Here is a 17,138-nt window from a genome sequence, read left to right as displayed (position 1 = left end):
AAAAAGAAGAAATCAGCAGGAAATAGAAAAGATGGGGATAAGAGAGGAAACCTATTGCAGGATGAAGTAAATGTAAAAGGACCATGGAGGAGGAATGACAGAAACTGGCAGCTTGGGGGTGAGTGGGAATACAGCACAAGTTAAGCATGAAAGGAGAATGACAGAAACTACAGGAGATGGATAAATCCTTTGAGAGGCATTGAAGGGAGGGATATAAAAGAAAAGCCTTCCTCACTTAAGAGCCTTTGAATCAGCAAATTCTGCCTAAAATGGGAAGGCTGAGTCAGTCACCTCCAGAGCAAATGTCTGTACATAACTTGAGGAAAGCAGAGCTATGAAACTCCTTGCCACAAAGAAAATACTGTGGCAAAATTCTGGAAATGTCCAAAGATGTATTAGATATCAGTAGAAAATAATGTCAGTAACTGCCAGCTAATTATGCCAAGCTCTGCTAACGTGTACCACCGTTTTGTAACTGGCTGCGCCCCTGCATCAACATTCTATGATTTGTAGGCTTCAGTAATTTTCAGCCATACCAAGTGGACCCTGGGGGTAGAAATTTTGACAACCCCTAATCTAAAGTAGGGATGGGAAACCTTCGGCCCTCCAGCTGCTGTTTGTTTATTAATGTTGTTGTTAATGTGCCTTCAGGTTGATTACAACTTATTTAATTAATAATAATAATAATAATAATAATAATGGCGACCCTATGAATCAGCGACCTCTAATAGCATCTGTCATGAACCACCCTGTTCAGATCTTGTGAGTTCAGGTCTGTGGCTTCTTTTATGGAATCAATCCATCTCTTGCTTGGCCTTCCTCTTTCTACTCCCTTCTGTTTTTCCCAGCATTATTGTCTTTTCTAGTGAATCATGTCTTCTCATGATGTGTCCAAAGTATGATAACCTCAGTTTCATCATTTTAGCTTCTAGTGATAGTTCTGGTTTAATTTGTTCTAACACCCAATTATTTGTCTTTTTCACAGTCCATGGTATGCACAAAGCTCTCCTCCAACACCACATTTCAAATGAGTTGATTTTTCTCTTATCTGCTTTTTTCACTGTCCAACTTTCACATCCATATATAGAGATCAGGAATACCATGGTCTGAATGATCCTGACTTTAGTGTTCAGTGATACATATTTGCATTTGAGGACCTTTCCTAGTTCTCTCATTGCTGCCATTCCCAGTCCTAGCCTTCTTCTGATTTCTTGACTATTGTCCTCATTTTGGTTAATGACTGTGCCAAGATATTGATAATCCTTGACAAGTTCAATGTCCTCGTTGTCAACTTTAAAGTTACATAAATCTTCTGTTATTACTTTAGTCTTCTTGACGTTCAGCTGAGTCCTGCTTTTGTGCTTTCCTCTTTGACTTTCATCAGCGTTTGTTTCAAATCATTATTGGTTTCTGCTAGTAGTATGGTACCATCTGCATATCTTAAATTATTAATATTTCTCCCTCCAATTTTCACACCTCCTTCATCTTGGTCCAATCCTGCTTTCCGTATGATATGTTCTGCATATAGATTAAATAAATAGGGTGATAAAATACACCCTTGTCTCACACCCTTTTCGATTGGGAACCAGTCGGTTTCTCTATATTCTGTCTTTACAGTAGCCTCTTGTCCAGAGTACAGGTTGCCCATCAGGACAATCAGATGCTGTGGCACCCCCATTTCTTTTAAAGCATTCCATAGTTTTTTATGATCTACACAATCAAAGGCTTTGCTGTAATCTATAAAGCACAGGGTGATATCCTTCTGAAATTCCTTGGTCCATTCCATTGTTCAACGTATGTTTGCAATATGATCTCTGGTGACTCTTCCCTTTCTAAATCCAGCTTTGACATTTCTCGCTCCATATAAGGTAAGAGCCTTTGTTGTAGAATCTTGAGAATCTTACTTTATTTGAATGGGATATTAAGACAATAGTTCGATAATTACTACATTCCCTAGGATCCCATTTCTTTGGGATTGGGATGTCTCTCTTTTTAACTACAGGTATTGTCTGTATGCATTCTTCCCTGATAATGTCTCTGACTTCACAACATAGTTCTTCTGGTTCTCTGTCAACTAAGTTTAAAGCCTCAAATCTGTTCCTTATTTGATCTTTATAGTCTTCTGGGATGTTATTTAAATTGTATTTTGGCATTATGATTGCTTTGTTGTTCTTCTTTAGCTTTACTCTGATTTTAGATATGACCAGTTCATGATCTGTACCGCAGTCTGCTCCTGTCTTGTTTTTGCAGAAACTATGGAACTTCTCCATCTTCTGCTACCAATTATATAATCAATTTGATTCCTATATTGACCATTTGGTGATGTTCACAGTCGTCTTTTTGGTTGCTCAAAAAATGTATTTGCAATCAAATTATTGGCTTCACAGAATTCGATAAGTCTTTCTCCTGCTTCATTTCTATCGCCTAAGCCCCATTTCCCCACAATCCCTAGTTCTTCTTTGTTCCCTACTTTTGCATTCCAGTCCCCCATGATTATCAGCACATCTTGTTTTGTTGTGTGATCAATTTCCTCCTGCATAAAATCTCTCCAATTCTTCTTCTTCTGCATTTGCCATTGGAACCTAGACTTGAATAATGGTTATGTTAATAGGTTTCCCGTTTAATCTCATTGATATCACTTGCTCAGACCTTGCGTTGTAGCTCCTAATTGCTTTTGCTACATCACTTCTCACTATTAAAGCAACCCTGTTTCTTCTTAATTTCTCATTTCCTGCATAAAATATTTTGTAGTTGCTTGATTGAAACGTCCCATTCCCGTCCATTTTAATTCACTCATGCCAAGATTTGTATTGTTGATACGCTCCATTTCTTGCTTGACAACTTGTAACTTTCCCTGGTTTATTCTTCTCACATTCCATGTTCCTACTGTGTGCATCGTACAACTCTGGACTCTCCTTTCGCATCTGTGCACATCAGCCTCTGGGCTTATTATTATTATTATTATTAATACCCCGCCCTTTTTCCAAACTGGAACTCAAGGCAGCTTCCAGATAAAAACAAGTACACATCATTAAGAACCTATAAAAATCTACAACAGATAAACATATAAAATCAGCATTAAAACAGGATTAAACTATTAAGATGTTAAAACCAATTAGATATACACTTAAAATACTGCAACCCAGTTTAGGAGCATATAAGTAAAACAATAACATACAGCATCCTCTTCAGTCACTACCCTTAAAACCTTCAGTTCCAAAGGCCTGCCGGAAGAAAAAAGTCTTTAGCTGTCGGCGGAAAGACAGCACAGAGGAGGCCATTCTTGCCTCCCTAGGGAGGGAGTTCCAGAGCCTAGGGGCAGCCACCGAAAAGGCCCTATCTCGTGTCCCCACCAGTCGCACTTGTGAAGGTGTTGGGATCATGAGAAGGGTCTCTCCTGAAGATCTCAAGGCCCGGGCAGGTTCATATAGGGAGATACGGTTTGACAAATAGCCTGGACCTAAGCCGTATAGGGCTTTATAGGTCATAACCTTCCTTTCAGCTTTGACCCAGCTGCGTCATTAGTCACAGTGCTACTCGTACTTGTCCTTTGTTCTTCCCCAGTAGCTCGGTGAACGCCTTCTGACCTGGGGTTCTCATCTTCCAGCACTATCTCGTGTTGCATTTTGGATACTCTGTTCATAGGGTTTTCGTGGTAAGAGGTATTCAGAGGTGGTTTACTATGGTCTTCCTATGAGTTTGGATGCAACTTAGTCTGGTGTTTCAGCTTTGCCCATTCTGCCTTGGGTGCCCCTGCTAGAAATCTAGCCTCTTGGTCTAGACTCCTGATGGCATCGCTCTCAGCTTCTTCGACACTCTCAAACTTCCTCACCATTTTAAGGTATGCATCCTAGAGGGGGGGTTATTAATTTATTTATGTATTAAATTGATATCCCACCCTTCCTTCCAGAAAGAGCCCAGGGCAGCAGTTGAACGACAACGGCCATCAACCTCAGACAGTATGCCCAATGGCCAAGGACAGTGGAAGTTGTAGTCAAACAACATGCACAGGGCAGCAGGTTTCCCATCCCTGATCTAAAGAAACTAGACATGAGGTGGACTGTGTGAGTCTACCAAAGCAACTAAGAGCAGTTTGAATCATGGAATGTTAGTATCAGATGACACACCTGCTCCCTGTCCCCACAATGGATGGAGGGGGCAGAGGAAGAGGAAATTGACCTGCTCAGCTTCCAAGAAGTATCATGGAAGTGGGGGCTGAAGGACTATGGTTGGGAGGGATGCCATTCCCATCTCCAGAACTGTGTGCTATAAAATACTCAGGTTTGAGGCTGGCAGGCCTCTACCACTATATAGCACTGCAGAAGACGGCCCCAAGGAGAGAGAATGGGAAGAAATCCTTCCAGCACCCCTCTCCTGACCTGAACAGCACAACAAGGCTCCTGTCTGAGGCTGTCTGGATCATGGGTTAAATTCCCTTTGATTTCTTGAGTAAGGCCCTTGACTTGTAGATTGTGCACAATGGTGGTAGGTTTCTTGGACGCAGGATAATGGGGCACTGCCCCATCAACCTCAGTGTTCTCATGGCCACCCCCTACCCACCTGCCCTTTCTTACAACCATGCCAGATGGTGGTACTGCCTTTCAGCTTCCTCCTTCTCAGTGTTGTCCCTTGTACAACTCAGCAGAGAAGAAGGTGGGGACAAAACTAGAATTAGCTGGCTCCCCCTGTCATTGGCTCTTGCTCCACCTAGAGTCGTGCTCCATGCTTCCTGCTCCACAAGTTCAATTGGGCACCAGCCAGCACTACCAGGGGAGGGGAACGCACTGGCATCTCCTGGCTGTGGGAAACATGGTATAGTGGGATCCAATTCTGTGGCTCACAGCATAGGAAAAGGAATTGTTTACAAAATGAAATTTAAATTTAAAACTCTCCCCCTACACTTATTAAATGCATGCTTTGCAGGGGTTTACCTACTGGATGCTTGCTTTTAAGAAATAATCACTGCATTTTTGCCATATTGGACCTTATTGCTTAATAATAATAATTCAATAAAATGAAATTTAAATAGACAGAAAAAGTGTTTGAGAAAAACTGTAAAGTTCACAAGAAAACACATGCAGTGTTGTTTCTAAATTCTTCAAAGCTACTTGTAAGAAATATTGCATAAAACAAACATTTGAACTCAGATGGAACAAGGGATGGGAGGTGAAGGTGCTTGAATCCATGAGGAAGAACAGAAAGAAGAAAGCACAAAAGGAGGAAATGAAGAGAAATTCTTTTTTAAAATATATTGGTACTTGTTACATCTATTTCAGGCCTACTCTGAAAAAGTGGTGGGCAAGTTCAGCCTACTCTGAAATTAACCCCTGGTCTAGAACTATGAACAGGAGCACTCCTCTTAAGGAAAGAGAAACATTGCACCATTATGTTGAAGATTCTACTTCCTGCAATTACTTTTAAATGGATGTTGCTTTTGCATCCGCTAGGTGCAGCCTATTGGCCTCTCTGACAATAGACAGCAAATACGATTGGTTTCAACTAGCTACATTCTTTCTTCATATCATTATCTCTAAATTTTTGTATTTTGTTATTATTTGGTTTTTCCATAAATCCTGTATTTTGATCTAAACCATCTTGAAATGATGTCTAAATTTCAAATTATATGTTACATTAAAAAGGCATTAATTAATTATATGTTACATTAATAAACAAGTATTGTTTCTCGTACCAGGTTTGGCAGTGCAATCATCATGAACGTGTTCCTGGGCCAAATGTGAAGATAATTTGGTTCCATTGCAAACTGAAAGAAGGCCAATAAAAGGACAGTAAGATGTCTATCAGTGCTTATTTATTTATTTTATTTATTATTTAATTTATATCCCATCCTTCCTCACAGCAGGAGCCCAGGGCGGCAAACAAAAGCAGTAAAAACACTTTAAAACATCATAAAAAGCCTTGTTTAATCATGAGCATGTGAAAAAGTAAACTCCTTCTATGGATCAGCGGAGATGCCGATGGGCTCGGGGATGCTACTTCTCTGGCTCTTTTGCTGCGGGGGCTCAGCGAGGGACCAGCTCACTAACAACAAAGACCGTGTGGAGGTGGATAGGGACAGCTTGGCCAATGACATTATAAGTTTCCGAGAAAAGAAGGAATGTCTCTCCTAAAACCATGTCTGCTGTGGTAATTGTGTGCATCATTTGAAAACAAAGAAAACATTTTGTTGTTGTTGCAGATTTTTCTTACTTTGTTCTTGTGGCATTGTAGTTTTAATGTATATTTTTTACTGGTTATTTCTTATCTAATTTCTTTCTTTTTTTTGTAATACGTTTCAATATGTTGTTTACCACTTTGGGGGCCTTTTGGCCAAAAAGTGGTATATAAATAAACTATAAACTAAACTATAAAAACAGACCTTAAAATACATTTTTAAAAAAACGTTAAAAACATCTTAAATAAAAAGGGTTAAAAACATATTGTTTAGGGGGGAAAAGGTTCTTAAAAAAACATATTAAAAGCAATTCCAACATAGACGCAGACTGGGATAGGTCTTAACTTCCCCAGACTAGAGCGACGTTGGCGGAAAACTCTGAGCGAATCTGACCGAAAACGGGCTAGAAGCTATTTAAAGACCTATTCCGCAGCAATGCGGGCTCAGAAGAAATCTTTCTTCTCCGCCACCATTGCATCTGCTAGCTCTCGTCCTGCGGAACTGTTCCGAGTGGTCAAGAGTCTTTTAAGTTCTGACCCACATGAATATGATGCTGACCACTCAACAGCCCGCTGTCACGAGTTTGCTCGATATTTTGCAGATAAAGTCGCTCAGATTCGCTCTGACTTAGACGCCAAAATTAATACAGTCTCTGTGGATGTAACTTTGGCCTCTACTTGTATAATTAGAATGGATTCCTTTCAACTTGTTCAACCCGAGGATGTGGACAAAATCCTTGGAGAGGCGTGTCCTACCATCTGTATGTTAGATCCTTGCCCATCCTGGCTTATAAAAAATGCCAGAAAGGGACTGGTCGAGTGGGTCAAGGAAGTGATCAACGCCTCTCTACAACAGGGCAGATTACCACCCTGTCTAAAGGAGGCTGTAATAAGACCTTTGCTGAAAAAATCCTCCCTTGACGCCTCATTATTAGGTGACTATCGTCCAGTCTCCAATATTCCTTTCTTGGGCAAGATAATAGAACGAGTGGTAACCGCCCAGCTCCAGAGATTTTTGGATGAGACGGATTATCTAGATCCATTTCAATCTGGTTTCAGGCCCGGCTATGGGACTGAGACAGCTTTGGTCGCCTTGGTGGATGACCTACACAGGGAACTGGACAGGGGAAGTGTGTCCCTGTTGGTTCTACTGGATCTCTCAGCCGCTTTCGATACCATCGACCATGGTATCCTCCTGGGTCGCCTCGCTGGGATGGGACTTGGAGGCATGGTGCAACGGTGGCTCCGATCCTTTCTAGAGGGGCGAACCCAGAAGGTGGTTATGGGGGATACCTGCTCGACCCCTTGGCCATTGACCTATGAGGTCCCCCAGGGTTCAGTCCTGTCCCCCATACTATTTAATATCTACATGAAACCGCTGGGAGAGGTTTGTTGACCATTGAACCGCACTGTCACTGAGTCTGTTTTCCATCAAGTCTGAAAAACTGTAACTAGGGGGAGTTATGTCTTTGCCCAGTCTGGGAACGGACTGCCAAGGCCGTTGCTATGGTAACCATCGCGATAGACTGGGAAAAGTTCTAGCAGCTGTCTGTGTTAAGCTGTGTCTTCTGTGTATTGCCTCTGAACTGAGAGGTTGTCTTCTGTGTTTACCTTTGAAGAGAGATGTACCAGAAGGGGGGTGACTGAAGAAACTCTACATGTATTTACTCTTAAGCCTTTGGCCATAATGTCTTAATAAAGACTCTTAACATGCTCTAATGCTCTGAAGAAATTTCTTGCTCAACTTAACTCCAACGTAATGTATGCTGTTTCACGCAACAACGCACACACGTCAACAAGGTTATCCCGAGTTTTGGGGTTCGGTGTCACCAATATGCAGATGACACCCAACTCTATTCCTCCTTTCCACCTAATGAAACCAAGGAAGCCGTCCAGGTCCTAAACCGTTGCCTGGTATCAGTGATGAACTGGATGGGGATGAACAAGCTGAAACTAAATCCTGACAAGACAGAGGTGCTCCTTGTCAGTCGGAGGGCGGAATAGGGATTCAACTTGTGCTGGACGGGGTTACACTCCCCCTGAAATCTCAAGTTCGCAGCTTGGGAGTACTCCTGGACTCGACTTTGAGCCTGGAGGCGCAGGTCTCTGCTGTGGCCGGGAGTGCCTTCGCTCAATTAAGATTAGTGCGCCAGCTGCGCCCGTTCCTTGACCTGTCAGACTTGACTACGGTAACACATGCCTTAGTTACATCCCAATTAGACTACTGTAACGCGCTCTACGTAGGGCTGCCTTTGAAGACTGCTCGGAAACTTAAATTGGTACAAAGGCGGCAGCCAGAATGTTAACTGGAGCTGGGTTCAAAGAACATACTACTCCTTTGGCTTACCAGCTCCACTGGCTGCCAATCTGTTTCCAGGCACAATTCAAAGTGCTGGTTTTGACCTATAAAGCCTTATACGGCTTAGGTCCAGGCTATCTGTTAGACCGTGTCTCCCTCTATGAACCTGCCCAGATTTTAAGATCATCCAGTGAGGCCCTCCTTACTATTCCATCTTTCTCGCAAGTTTTTCTTGCCGAGACACAGAATAGGGCCTTTTCGATGGCTGCCCCTAGATTGTGGAATTCCCTCCCTAGCGAGGTTCGGTTGGCTTCCTCGCTATCGTCCTTTCACGCCCAGGTGAAGACTGTTTTATTTAGGCGGGCTTTTAACTGAAAATGTTACAGTTTTAATCTATTTGATTTAATTTATTTTTAATTGTTTTTAACATGCATATTGGTTGTTCTGATTGTTTATTCTTTTAATTGTGAGCCGCCCTGAGTTCCTTGGAAGAAGGGCGGGGTATAAGTATTTTAAATAATAATAATAATAACTTAAAAGGCTTGTTGAAAGAGGAAAGTCTTCAATAGGTATCGAAAAGATAATAGAGATGGCGCCTGCCTAATATTTAAGGGCAAGGAATTCCACAGGGTAGGTGCCACCACACTAAAGGTCCGTTTCCTATGTTGTGCAGAATGGACCTCCTGTAAGACGGTCTTTCATCTGTCCTGGTCCCAAGCTCTATAGGGCTTTGTACACCAAAACTAGAACCTTGACTTGGCCCGGTAGCAAATGGGCAGCCAGTGCAATTCTTTCAGCAGCGGGGTGATATGTTGGCAATACCCTGCCCCAGTGAGCAGTCGCATGCCGCATTTTGCACCAGCTGCAACTTCCGGACCAACCTCAAGGGTAGCCCCACATAGAGCTCATTACAGCAATCCAGCCTAGAGGTTACCAGTACATGGACAACAGTAGTCAGGCTATCCCAGTTCAGAAATAGCCACAGCTGTCTTACCAGCTGAAGGTGGTAAAAGGCACTCCTAGCCACTGAGGTCACCTGGGCCTCTAGCGACAAAGATGGATCCAGGAGCACCCCCAGACTACGGACCCGTCCAAAGCAGGCTTATGTACTCATCAACTAGGAAAGCAAGGTCTACTGTGAGACTCTTGTTACCATTACTTACATTTCCATTCTTTGGGGGTATTTTTAGTTCCATGTATCCATGAGGAATATATACTTGGCTGTAGTTAAAACGTGTTTGTCTCATGAGCTGCTTCCTAACTGTAGAAAAGGCTCCATCACAGCCAACAATCAGGTCGCAAGTAACCTCTTTTGACATCTGGTCTGATCTAAAAACAAGAACAGCAGCAGCTACAAGAGGAATGATATTGCAGGGAGAGAGCCAATGTGGTATAGTGGTTAGAGCAGCCTTTCCCAACCAGTGTGCCTCCAGATGTTGTTGGACTACAACTCCGATCTTCCTGACCATTGGCAATGCTAGCTGAGGCTGATGGGAGTTGTGGTCCAACAACATCTGGAGGCACACTGGTTGGGAAAGGCTGGGTTAGAGGGTTGGACTGGGACCTGGGAGATCAGGGTTTAAATCCCTGCTTGGCCATGAAGTTCACTGGGTGACCTTGGGCTAGTTACTGTCTCTCTGCCTAACCTCGCAGGGGTCTTGAGAGGATAACATTGGGAGGGAGAAAACCATGCTTGTATGCCATGTTCCTTGGAGGAAAGGGGGGTCTATAAATGTAATAATAAATAAATAAAACTAATAAGTAAACCCATCTTACATGCTTTAATTGATGTTACAGTGTTTTCAGCGGGGACCAAACTTGACACTTGTTTGCTTGAACCTCTCTTTATAGTAATACATTTTAAGGACTTAAAGACTTGCTCTTTCCCATTTTGTTACGTCTGCTCTTTATAAAACAAGTAACACATCCAACCCATAACAGAGTTTGCTCAAATGGGTTTGAGAAAACAGGGGGAAGGGAAATTCATTTTCTTTCCAAGTCTGAAATATGAGTTGTGGGTCAGAAATAACCCTAAAAGATTCCAAAATTAGCTGTTGACCACTGAAATACTGTTTAAAATGTGACTATAAGTAAAATAGATTATGCTGTCTATGTTGTCAGCTTCCATGGACAATAGGATTGGTCCATCCATCCTCTAATTCAGTGGTTCCGTGACCCCCAGGGGGGCTGCGAAGTAATCCAGAGGGGACTGTGAACAGTAAAGAAATTATTTATTAATTTTTTAAAAAAGTCTTCACTACCTGGACACTGTCTGCTCTCCACTGCCGCTGCAGATGGCACCTTCCCCTTGCTCCAAATAAGAGGGGAGGGGTTTAGCTGAAGCACCAGCGTGTCTTTCAGGCACACCAAGGGCAGGCATCTGTCTATACCATGCATGGCAGATGCCAAAGGAGGCTGAGGGAGGTGGTACCAGGAAGAAGAGGAGATTACTATGCTTGCACTGCCACTGCTGATGACGCCCTTGCTCAGAACGAGAGGAGAGGGCTTTTCGTGAAGCAAAAAGAAGCAAGGCTGCAAGGGAAGGCTGCTTTCCCCCTTCTTTCCTGACAGCCAGCCTGCCTGCCTTTCTTGACTCCTGCTTCGCTGCCACCTCCTTTAAAAAATTATTCTTATTTGTGAGGCTGCCCAGATCTCGCCTTCAGCCTACACAGAGCCAAGGGTGGGGATTTGAATCTGGATCTTAGTACAACACTGTAACCCACTGGTGCTGGGAGACAAGACTGTACATCTTCAGACTGTCAGGGGATCCCAATTTGATTGGACTTTTGCATTAAGAAAAGAAAGCAACACCTCCCTGTCTGCAGGGAGCTTTTTATGGAAAGGGATATTTGGAGATGTGATTTTGCCACGCACCATTTTTTCAATTAACAGAGACTAAAATTACAATTAGTGTTGGGGGGGGTCACAAAATTTTTCGAGATTACCAAGGGGGTCCCGTACTCATAAAAGTTGGGAAGCACTGCTCTAATTCAGCATCACTCATATAAGCTGTTAGCTCAGATCTTTTCAAAAGATCCTTTGAAAAAGGCCTGTGCATTTCAAAACGCACATGGAAAAACTTTAGCACACACAAAATCTCTCACATTAGTCTTGTTCACACATTACACTGAACACAGGTACACATGTACAGGGGTCTGTGTGAAATAGTGAATGAATTTTATTAATACAGCCAAAGGCCATTCATATACAACAATACAAAAATAAAAATATTATCAGAATCGGTGATTGACTCAAATCATTAAAATAATTAGCTTCAATTAAAATCATTAAACAGTTTGATTATCAGATAGATGATTCATTATTATTTTTCTGGTTTGGATAGCACCCGCAGAAAATTTGGCGACTGCAAAGGTCACCTCTGGTAAGTGGTCACTTAATAAATAGTCTACATCAAAAGTTTGAGCCCTTCCTGGAAGAGGTCGTAAGATAGGTGCAATTAATTGGCTTCTCAAGTCCTTATAATGTGTACATCAAAGGAGAACATGCTCATTAGTTTCAGGTTCTTGAATATCACATGAGCAAATTCTCTCCGAGTAGGGAGTTTTATTGTATCTGCCAGTGAGGATGGCAGACGGTAAGATGTTAAGGCGCATTAAAGTAAATGCTCTGCGATAATTAGGGAGCTCTAGGGTCGACATGTATGTCATTAGTGTACAGAACTTAGGGTTATATCTCTGCTTCTTGATGAGAAGTAAGTGAGTCTGGAAATCGATGTCTTTCAGCCTTTGCTTAACTAGCTGGGTAGCAGATTCGAAGCTCAATTGTAATATATAAGAAGGAGAGAGCCCTAGACTTAATAATTTTTCATGGATCAGTGTCACCCACGAAGAATGGTAACTGTCAAAAAGAACAAGGGGGGCCAGCCCTAAGGGGTTAAAGCATAGCTTCAACCAGTATGCTATTCTCAACTTCCATATGTACGATTCTATAGATTGGAGGCCACATTCCAATCTTAGAATGTGGTTAGGTACACAGGTAGGCACTCCTAGAATAGCTCTTAAAAAGGAGTTTTGGGTAGATTCCAGTTTTGTGAAATTCATAAATGTATTAATCTGGGTTCCATAGGTAAGTTGGGGGATTATTTTGGCCAGAAAGACCTTAATTGCCGGGGGGACTGATTTGCCTCCTTTGGTATAGTAGAAGGATAATAGTGATTTTATTGTACGTCTGGCATTTAGCAGATTAGAATTTATATGCTGTTGTTGGGAACCTGATGCATGAAAAATAATTCCCAAATATCTAATGGTACTAACCTGATCTATGGGCCGATTATCAATCCTCCAGACATGTTTAATCTTTTGTGTGAAATAGTGTATACTTGTTGATTTGTAAAGCTCGACACAGGTACACAGACTGTAATTCTTGTTAATGTTACATGTGAATCATCCCCACAGTGAGTGGCTCAGGGGTTACGTGCCCTGCCACCTGTGCAGCCGTGGGCAAGCTGCATAGTCCCAAGGAGCCCAGTTGCCCCCCAACTGACAGTTGCGGACAGGAAGGGGCTGGCTTGTGCAGCTGTGGCAAGCTGAGCAGGCCCTACCCAGCTGGGGAGGACTAGCCTCAGAGGGAGGCAATGGTAAACCCCCTCTGAATACCGCTTACCATGAACACCCTATTCATAGGGTAGCCATAAGTCCGGATTGACTTGAAGGCAGTCCATTTCCATTTCAAGCCTCACTGAACACAGTAAACATGCATAGAATTGCACTGTTCATCTTGTAGCTGCCATGTTCTATTGAAAAAGCTAATGGCCACCAGAATAATTGCAACTGCCATCTCTCTACCCACCCACCTTACCCCACCAAGCAGAATGGGAAAAGTCAACTCAACCAGTTGTTTGGGTTCTGATTAATTGTTAGAGTGTTCAGGAGGGATTAAGGTAATGATTACCCTGAAAAGGTCAGTGTTCCCAGTTCAGCATTGCAGTGAAGTAGTTTGTGTCCAAAGTATAATTTACTATTGGGATATTTCTCAGCAGCTGTACAAAGAGAAAAAAATGAATATTTTAAACTGAACACAAATATCTGAGCAAAGCTAGGAGCTACTTAAATTATATTTTACCTAATGGGAGACATCTGAAAAGCTATTTGTAAGGTAAAGTTAGCGTAAAATATACATTTCTAAAATACAACACATTCTACCAACCATGTAACTGTTTTTTGCCCAGTTCAGTTACTACATTCCCCGTTATTTATGAAATAATTCATGCCAATAATCTGGCATGTTTTGAACCTCATAAAACTGTACTGACATAAATGTACCAATGTAGGTTTTGGCTGACAGACTGCGTGGATTATATGCATCCATTTCCCCTGACTCAGTGCTACTTTGTTCTCAATAACTCTATATCCTTCAGGTGTTCAAAAGAATGAGCATGCGCTCAGGGTAGAAACACACACACTGTTCTGTCAGTTCCAGTGCATCTCAATTTCTCTTATGAAAATGGGGGCACACAGTGTTAGTCAAACTCCACCCCCTTTTACCATAAAACCTGGTGGGAGCAGCTTAAGTGGGTTTTTTATTTATATAAATATATAATTCAGCTTCACAGAGATTTTGCAACTGATCAGTAGATCAGCCCATTCCCCCTCCAGGTGTGGCTAATGGAAATGCTTTGATCTAGCGACTGGTATAGCCTTTAAGTGAGCAGGGGCATGCACACAAGCCACACCCACAATGCTCCGATGGATATTGGCTCCTCCGAGTCTGCACAGAGGTCTGAAAGAGAATCCTGGCAGCATTCAGCTAAATGTGATTAGAATCCACTCACTGATCTGGAGCCATGCACAATCAAGGATCCTGACTGAAGGGAGGATTTTAGCCACATTTAGCTGAATGAGGTTTACAGTCTCCTTTCAGAGCCTTGTGCTAAGGGTGTCCTATATCCCAAACCAAGTTTTAGACCTCACACATTCTTCTAATTGCCTGAAGAGGGCTTTCATGTTTATTTCATGTAATACTCCAAATTTAAAAAGAGTTTAACTATATTCCAGCACAATGAGGCCATGGTGGCACTGAGCTCTCATTCTCTCTTTCACTTTCACTATACCAAATATGGAATCTTCTTGTGATATTTTAATCACACTAAGGGCTTGTCCACACTGGAGTTTACTGTGTGTTTGGACCTGTTTGCATTCCCATTTAATTTGTGAGGTCCACATGACTTTACCCTCAAACAACACCAATCTTGATGCTTTCCTTCTGTAAATTCAGGTTTAACAGATAGAGGGATAATCCAATATATTGGGGAAAATTGGCCTCCAAACCACTCCACTCAGGGTCGTAGACTATTTGTTTAAGTGTTTTGGGGTGGGTGGATCAATTGTTACTTTTTGCTAACTCCCCTTACCACACCCACTACTTCCCTACTACTATCTGTGTGAATGCCCTGTCAGTATTTAATCAGCATTATAAAATTGACAAATTAGAAGGCAGGGACAAACATGAAAGGGAATGCCTAGTGCAGCCTTTCCCAACTAGTGGGCCACCAGATGTTGTTGGACCACAATTCCCATCTTTCCTGACCATTGGCAATACTGGCTGAGGCTGATGGGAGTTGTGGTCCAACAACATCTGGTGGCCCACTAGTTGGGAAAGGCTGGCCTAGTGGTATGAACGGGAAAGATCCTCGTATACAGATTCAAATAAATGCAGGTGTGGACTATTACAGTCCAATTTGAATGGCGGGGGAGTAGATTAACAGCAAATTAATGATCAAATGTGGACATGCACTAAGAGTGAAGAGAGCAGTAACATTTTAAGGCTGTGAACACACTAGTTGTCAGAGAAAATAGTTTCCATTGGCCACATCTGGAGGGGGAATGGGTTGATCTGCTGATCAGTTGCGAAATCTCTTTGAAGCTCAAATTTTTTAAAAAATGCATTCAAGCTGATCCCACTGGGTTTTACAACAAAAAGGCACGGGGTTTGACTAGCATCATGTGCTCCATTTTCAGAAGAGGTGGAGACGCACTGGAACCGGCAGAAAGTGAGTATGTCTCTATCCTAAGTTATAAAGATAGTTTGAACACACATTTACTGTACTCTGAGGTATTTGTTCTGGGGGCATAGAATGTATGTCCAAACTAAAAAAGGTAAAGGTGTCCCCACACTCGTAGTGCGAGTCATTTCCGACTCTTAGGGTAACGACTTGCGATGTTTACTAGGCAGACCGTATATATGGAGTGGGATTGCCAGTTCCTTCCCCAGCCTTTCTTTACCCCCCAGCGTATGCCGGGTACTCATTTTACCGACCACGGATGGATGGAAGGCTGAGTGGACCTCGACCCCTTTTACCGGAGATTCGACTTCCTCCTTCCGTTGGAATCGAACTCCGGCCGTGAGCAGAGCTTCAACTGTGTTACCGCCGCTTACCACTCTGCACCAGAAACACATCCTATGTTTTTGTTCTAAATCAAGATCCTGCTCACATTGTCCTCTTAGGAAGCTTTATAATCAGTTGCTAGCACAGAGCAAGAGCAAGGAAGGAGCAATTCACTAAGCCTACAGTCTCTTAGTCCATATGTTCAGGATATAACCATGTCCAAACTACTTCTACCTTAATTAGAACCATGGCTTAGCTCTGCCTAGCACAGCAGCAGCAGCAGGACCAGGGGAGGAGCAACACAGCCATGACTGTTAGGGTGAGTGCCTGCACACTAGCGGGTTCATGCTAGCCATGGCTTGTTTTAGTGTTATGTACGAACTTGGCCAGTGAACAGCACTGCTATCAGTCTTTCTTATACAGTAGGGCCCTGCTTATATGGTGGGTTCCGTTCCGGACCCCCGCTGTAAAGCGGAAATTGCCGTGTGGAACCCCATTGACTTTAATGGGGTGCGTCGCACAAAAATGATGCAAAAATGCCGCGAAATGCTGCAAAAGTGGCAAAACCGGCTTTTAAAGAGGGGAGGAAAGCCGGCGCATTAGCAGAATGCCGGTAAGCAGAGCGCCGGTAAGCGGGGCCCTACTGTATCTCACTTCTATTTGAGTAATTACAGTCTTCAGCTCCTGCTTCTTTCAGATGAAAGATGGGATGGGGTGGGGCAGGGTGGGGGGCAGGAATCATACTTACCAGTTAGCAGTTCCTTGTTTAAATTTGCTCTATCCACAGACAGAATATACTGCATTGAAAAACATAAGGCACAAAATATTTTTATATGTGCATTCATATACGATATATGAATCATCACAATGAAATCAAAAAAACCCTTTCTCTAACTTTTCATCCATCCCAAACCTAGGATTCAGATGTCCTTTTCATTGCTATGGCACTGAGATTTGCCTTGCTTTGGCTAAAGTCGATATCCTGTGGTCTCTCTCACCTCCTGTCTCCCAGCTGCCAGAAGCCACATGCCCATTCTTCTCACTCTGCTCCTCCCCTGCTTCTGCTGTGCTCCTGGGAAACAAGCCAAGAGTCTGACTTGTTGTCACATCCAAACCCAAACAAATCACAAGCAGTAAGCCAAGAACAAACCTTCATTGCCGCTCATGATTTAGAGAGAAACAAACCACAAGCCTGGGTTTGGAGGTCCCCCTCATAAGAATGTCCCCCCTCATATATGGCAGGGGTGAGAGGAACAAAAAGCTTGTCATCTACAGAGAAAAAAAGGTAGAAAGGAGAAGCTGAAGCATAGGAACAGTGGCCAG

The 17,138-nt window shown here is 42.8% G+C and overlaps 1 protein-coding gene across 7 annotated transcripts in view; it reads right to left on the bottom strand.

Moving 5' to 3' along the window:
- KMO (kynurenine 3-monooxygenase) overlaps positions 1–17,138 on the bottom strand; it is a 44,463-nt gene that overhangs the window by 12,711 nt on the left and 14,614 nt on the right. For 6 of the 7 annotated variants that reach the window (XM_061607610.1, XM_061607609.1, XM_061607611.1 and 3 more), the window contains 4 exons: positions 16,564–16,612; positions 13,382–13,469; positions 9,634–9,799; positions 5,690–5,761 (listed from right to left, as the gene is read on the bottom strand). In XM_061607610.1, the coding sequence (XP_061463594.1) occupies positions 5,690–5,761; positions 9,634–9,799; positions 13,382–13,469; positions 16,564–16,612 (375 nt within the window). Of the gene's footprint in view, positions 1–5,689; positions 5,762–9,633; positions 9,800–13,381; positions 13,470–16,563; positions 16,613–16,813; positions 16,888–16,965; positions 17,085–17,138 lie in introns of all 7 variants that reach the window. The other variant, XM_061607614.1, reaches the window with a different exon arrangement.

Source organism: Rhineura floridana, chromosome 2 (assembly GCF_030035675.1).
Source record: "Rhineura floridana isolate rRhiFlo1 chromosome 2, rRhiFlo1.hap2, whole genome shotgun sequence".
Classification (NCBI taxonomy): Eukaryota; Metazoa; Chordata; class Lepidosauria; order Squamata; family Rhineuridae; genus Rhineura; species Rhineura floridana.
Note: the sequence above shows the minus strand (reverse complement) of the source record. Positions and strands in the feature narration are given on the sequence as shown.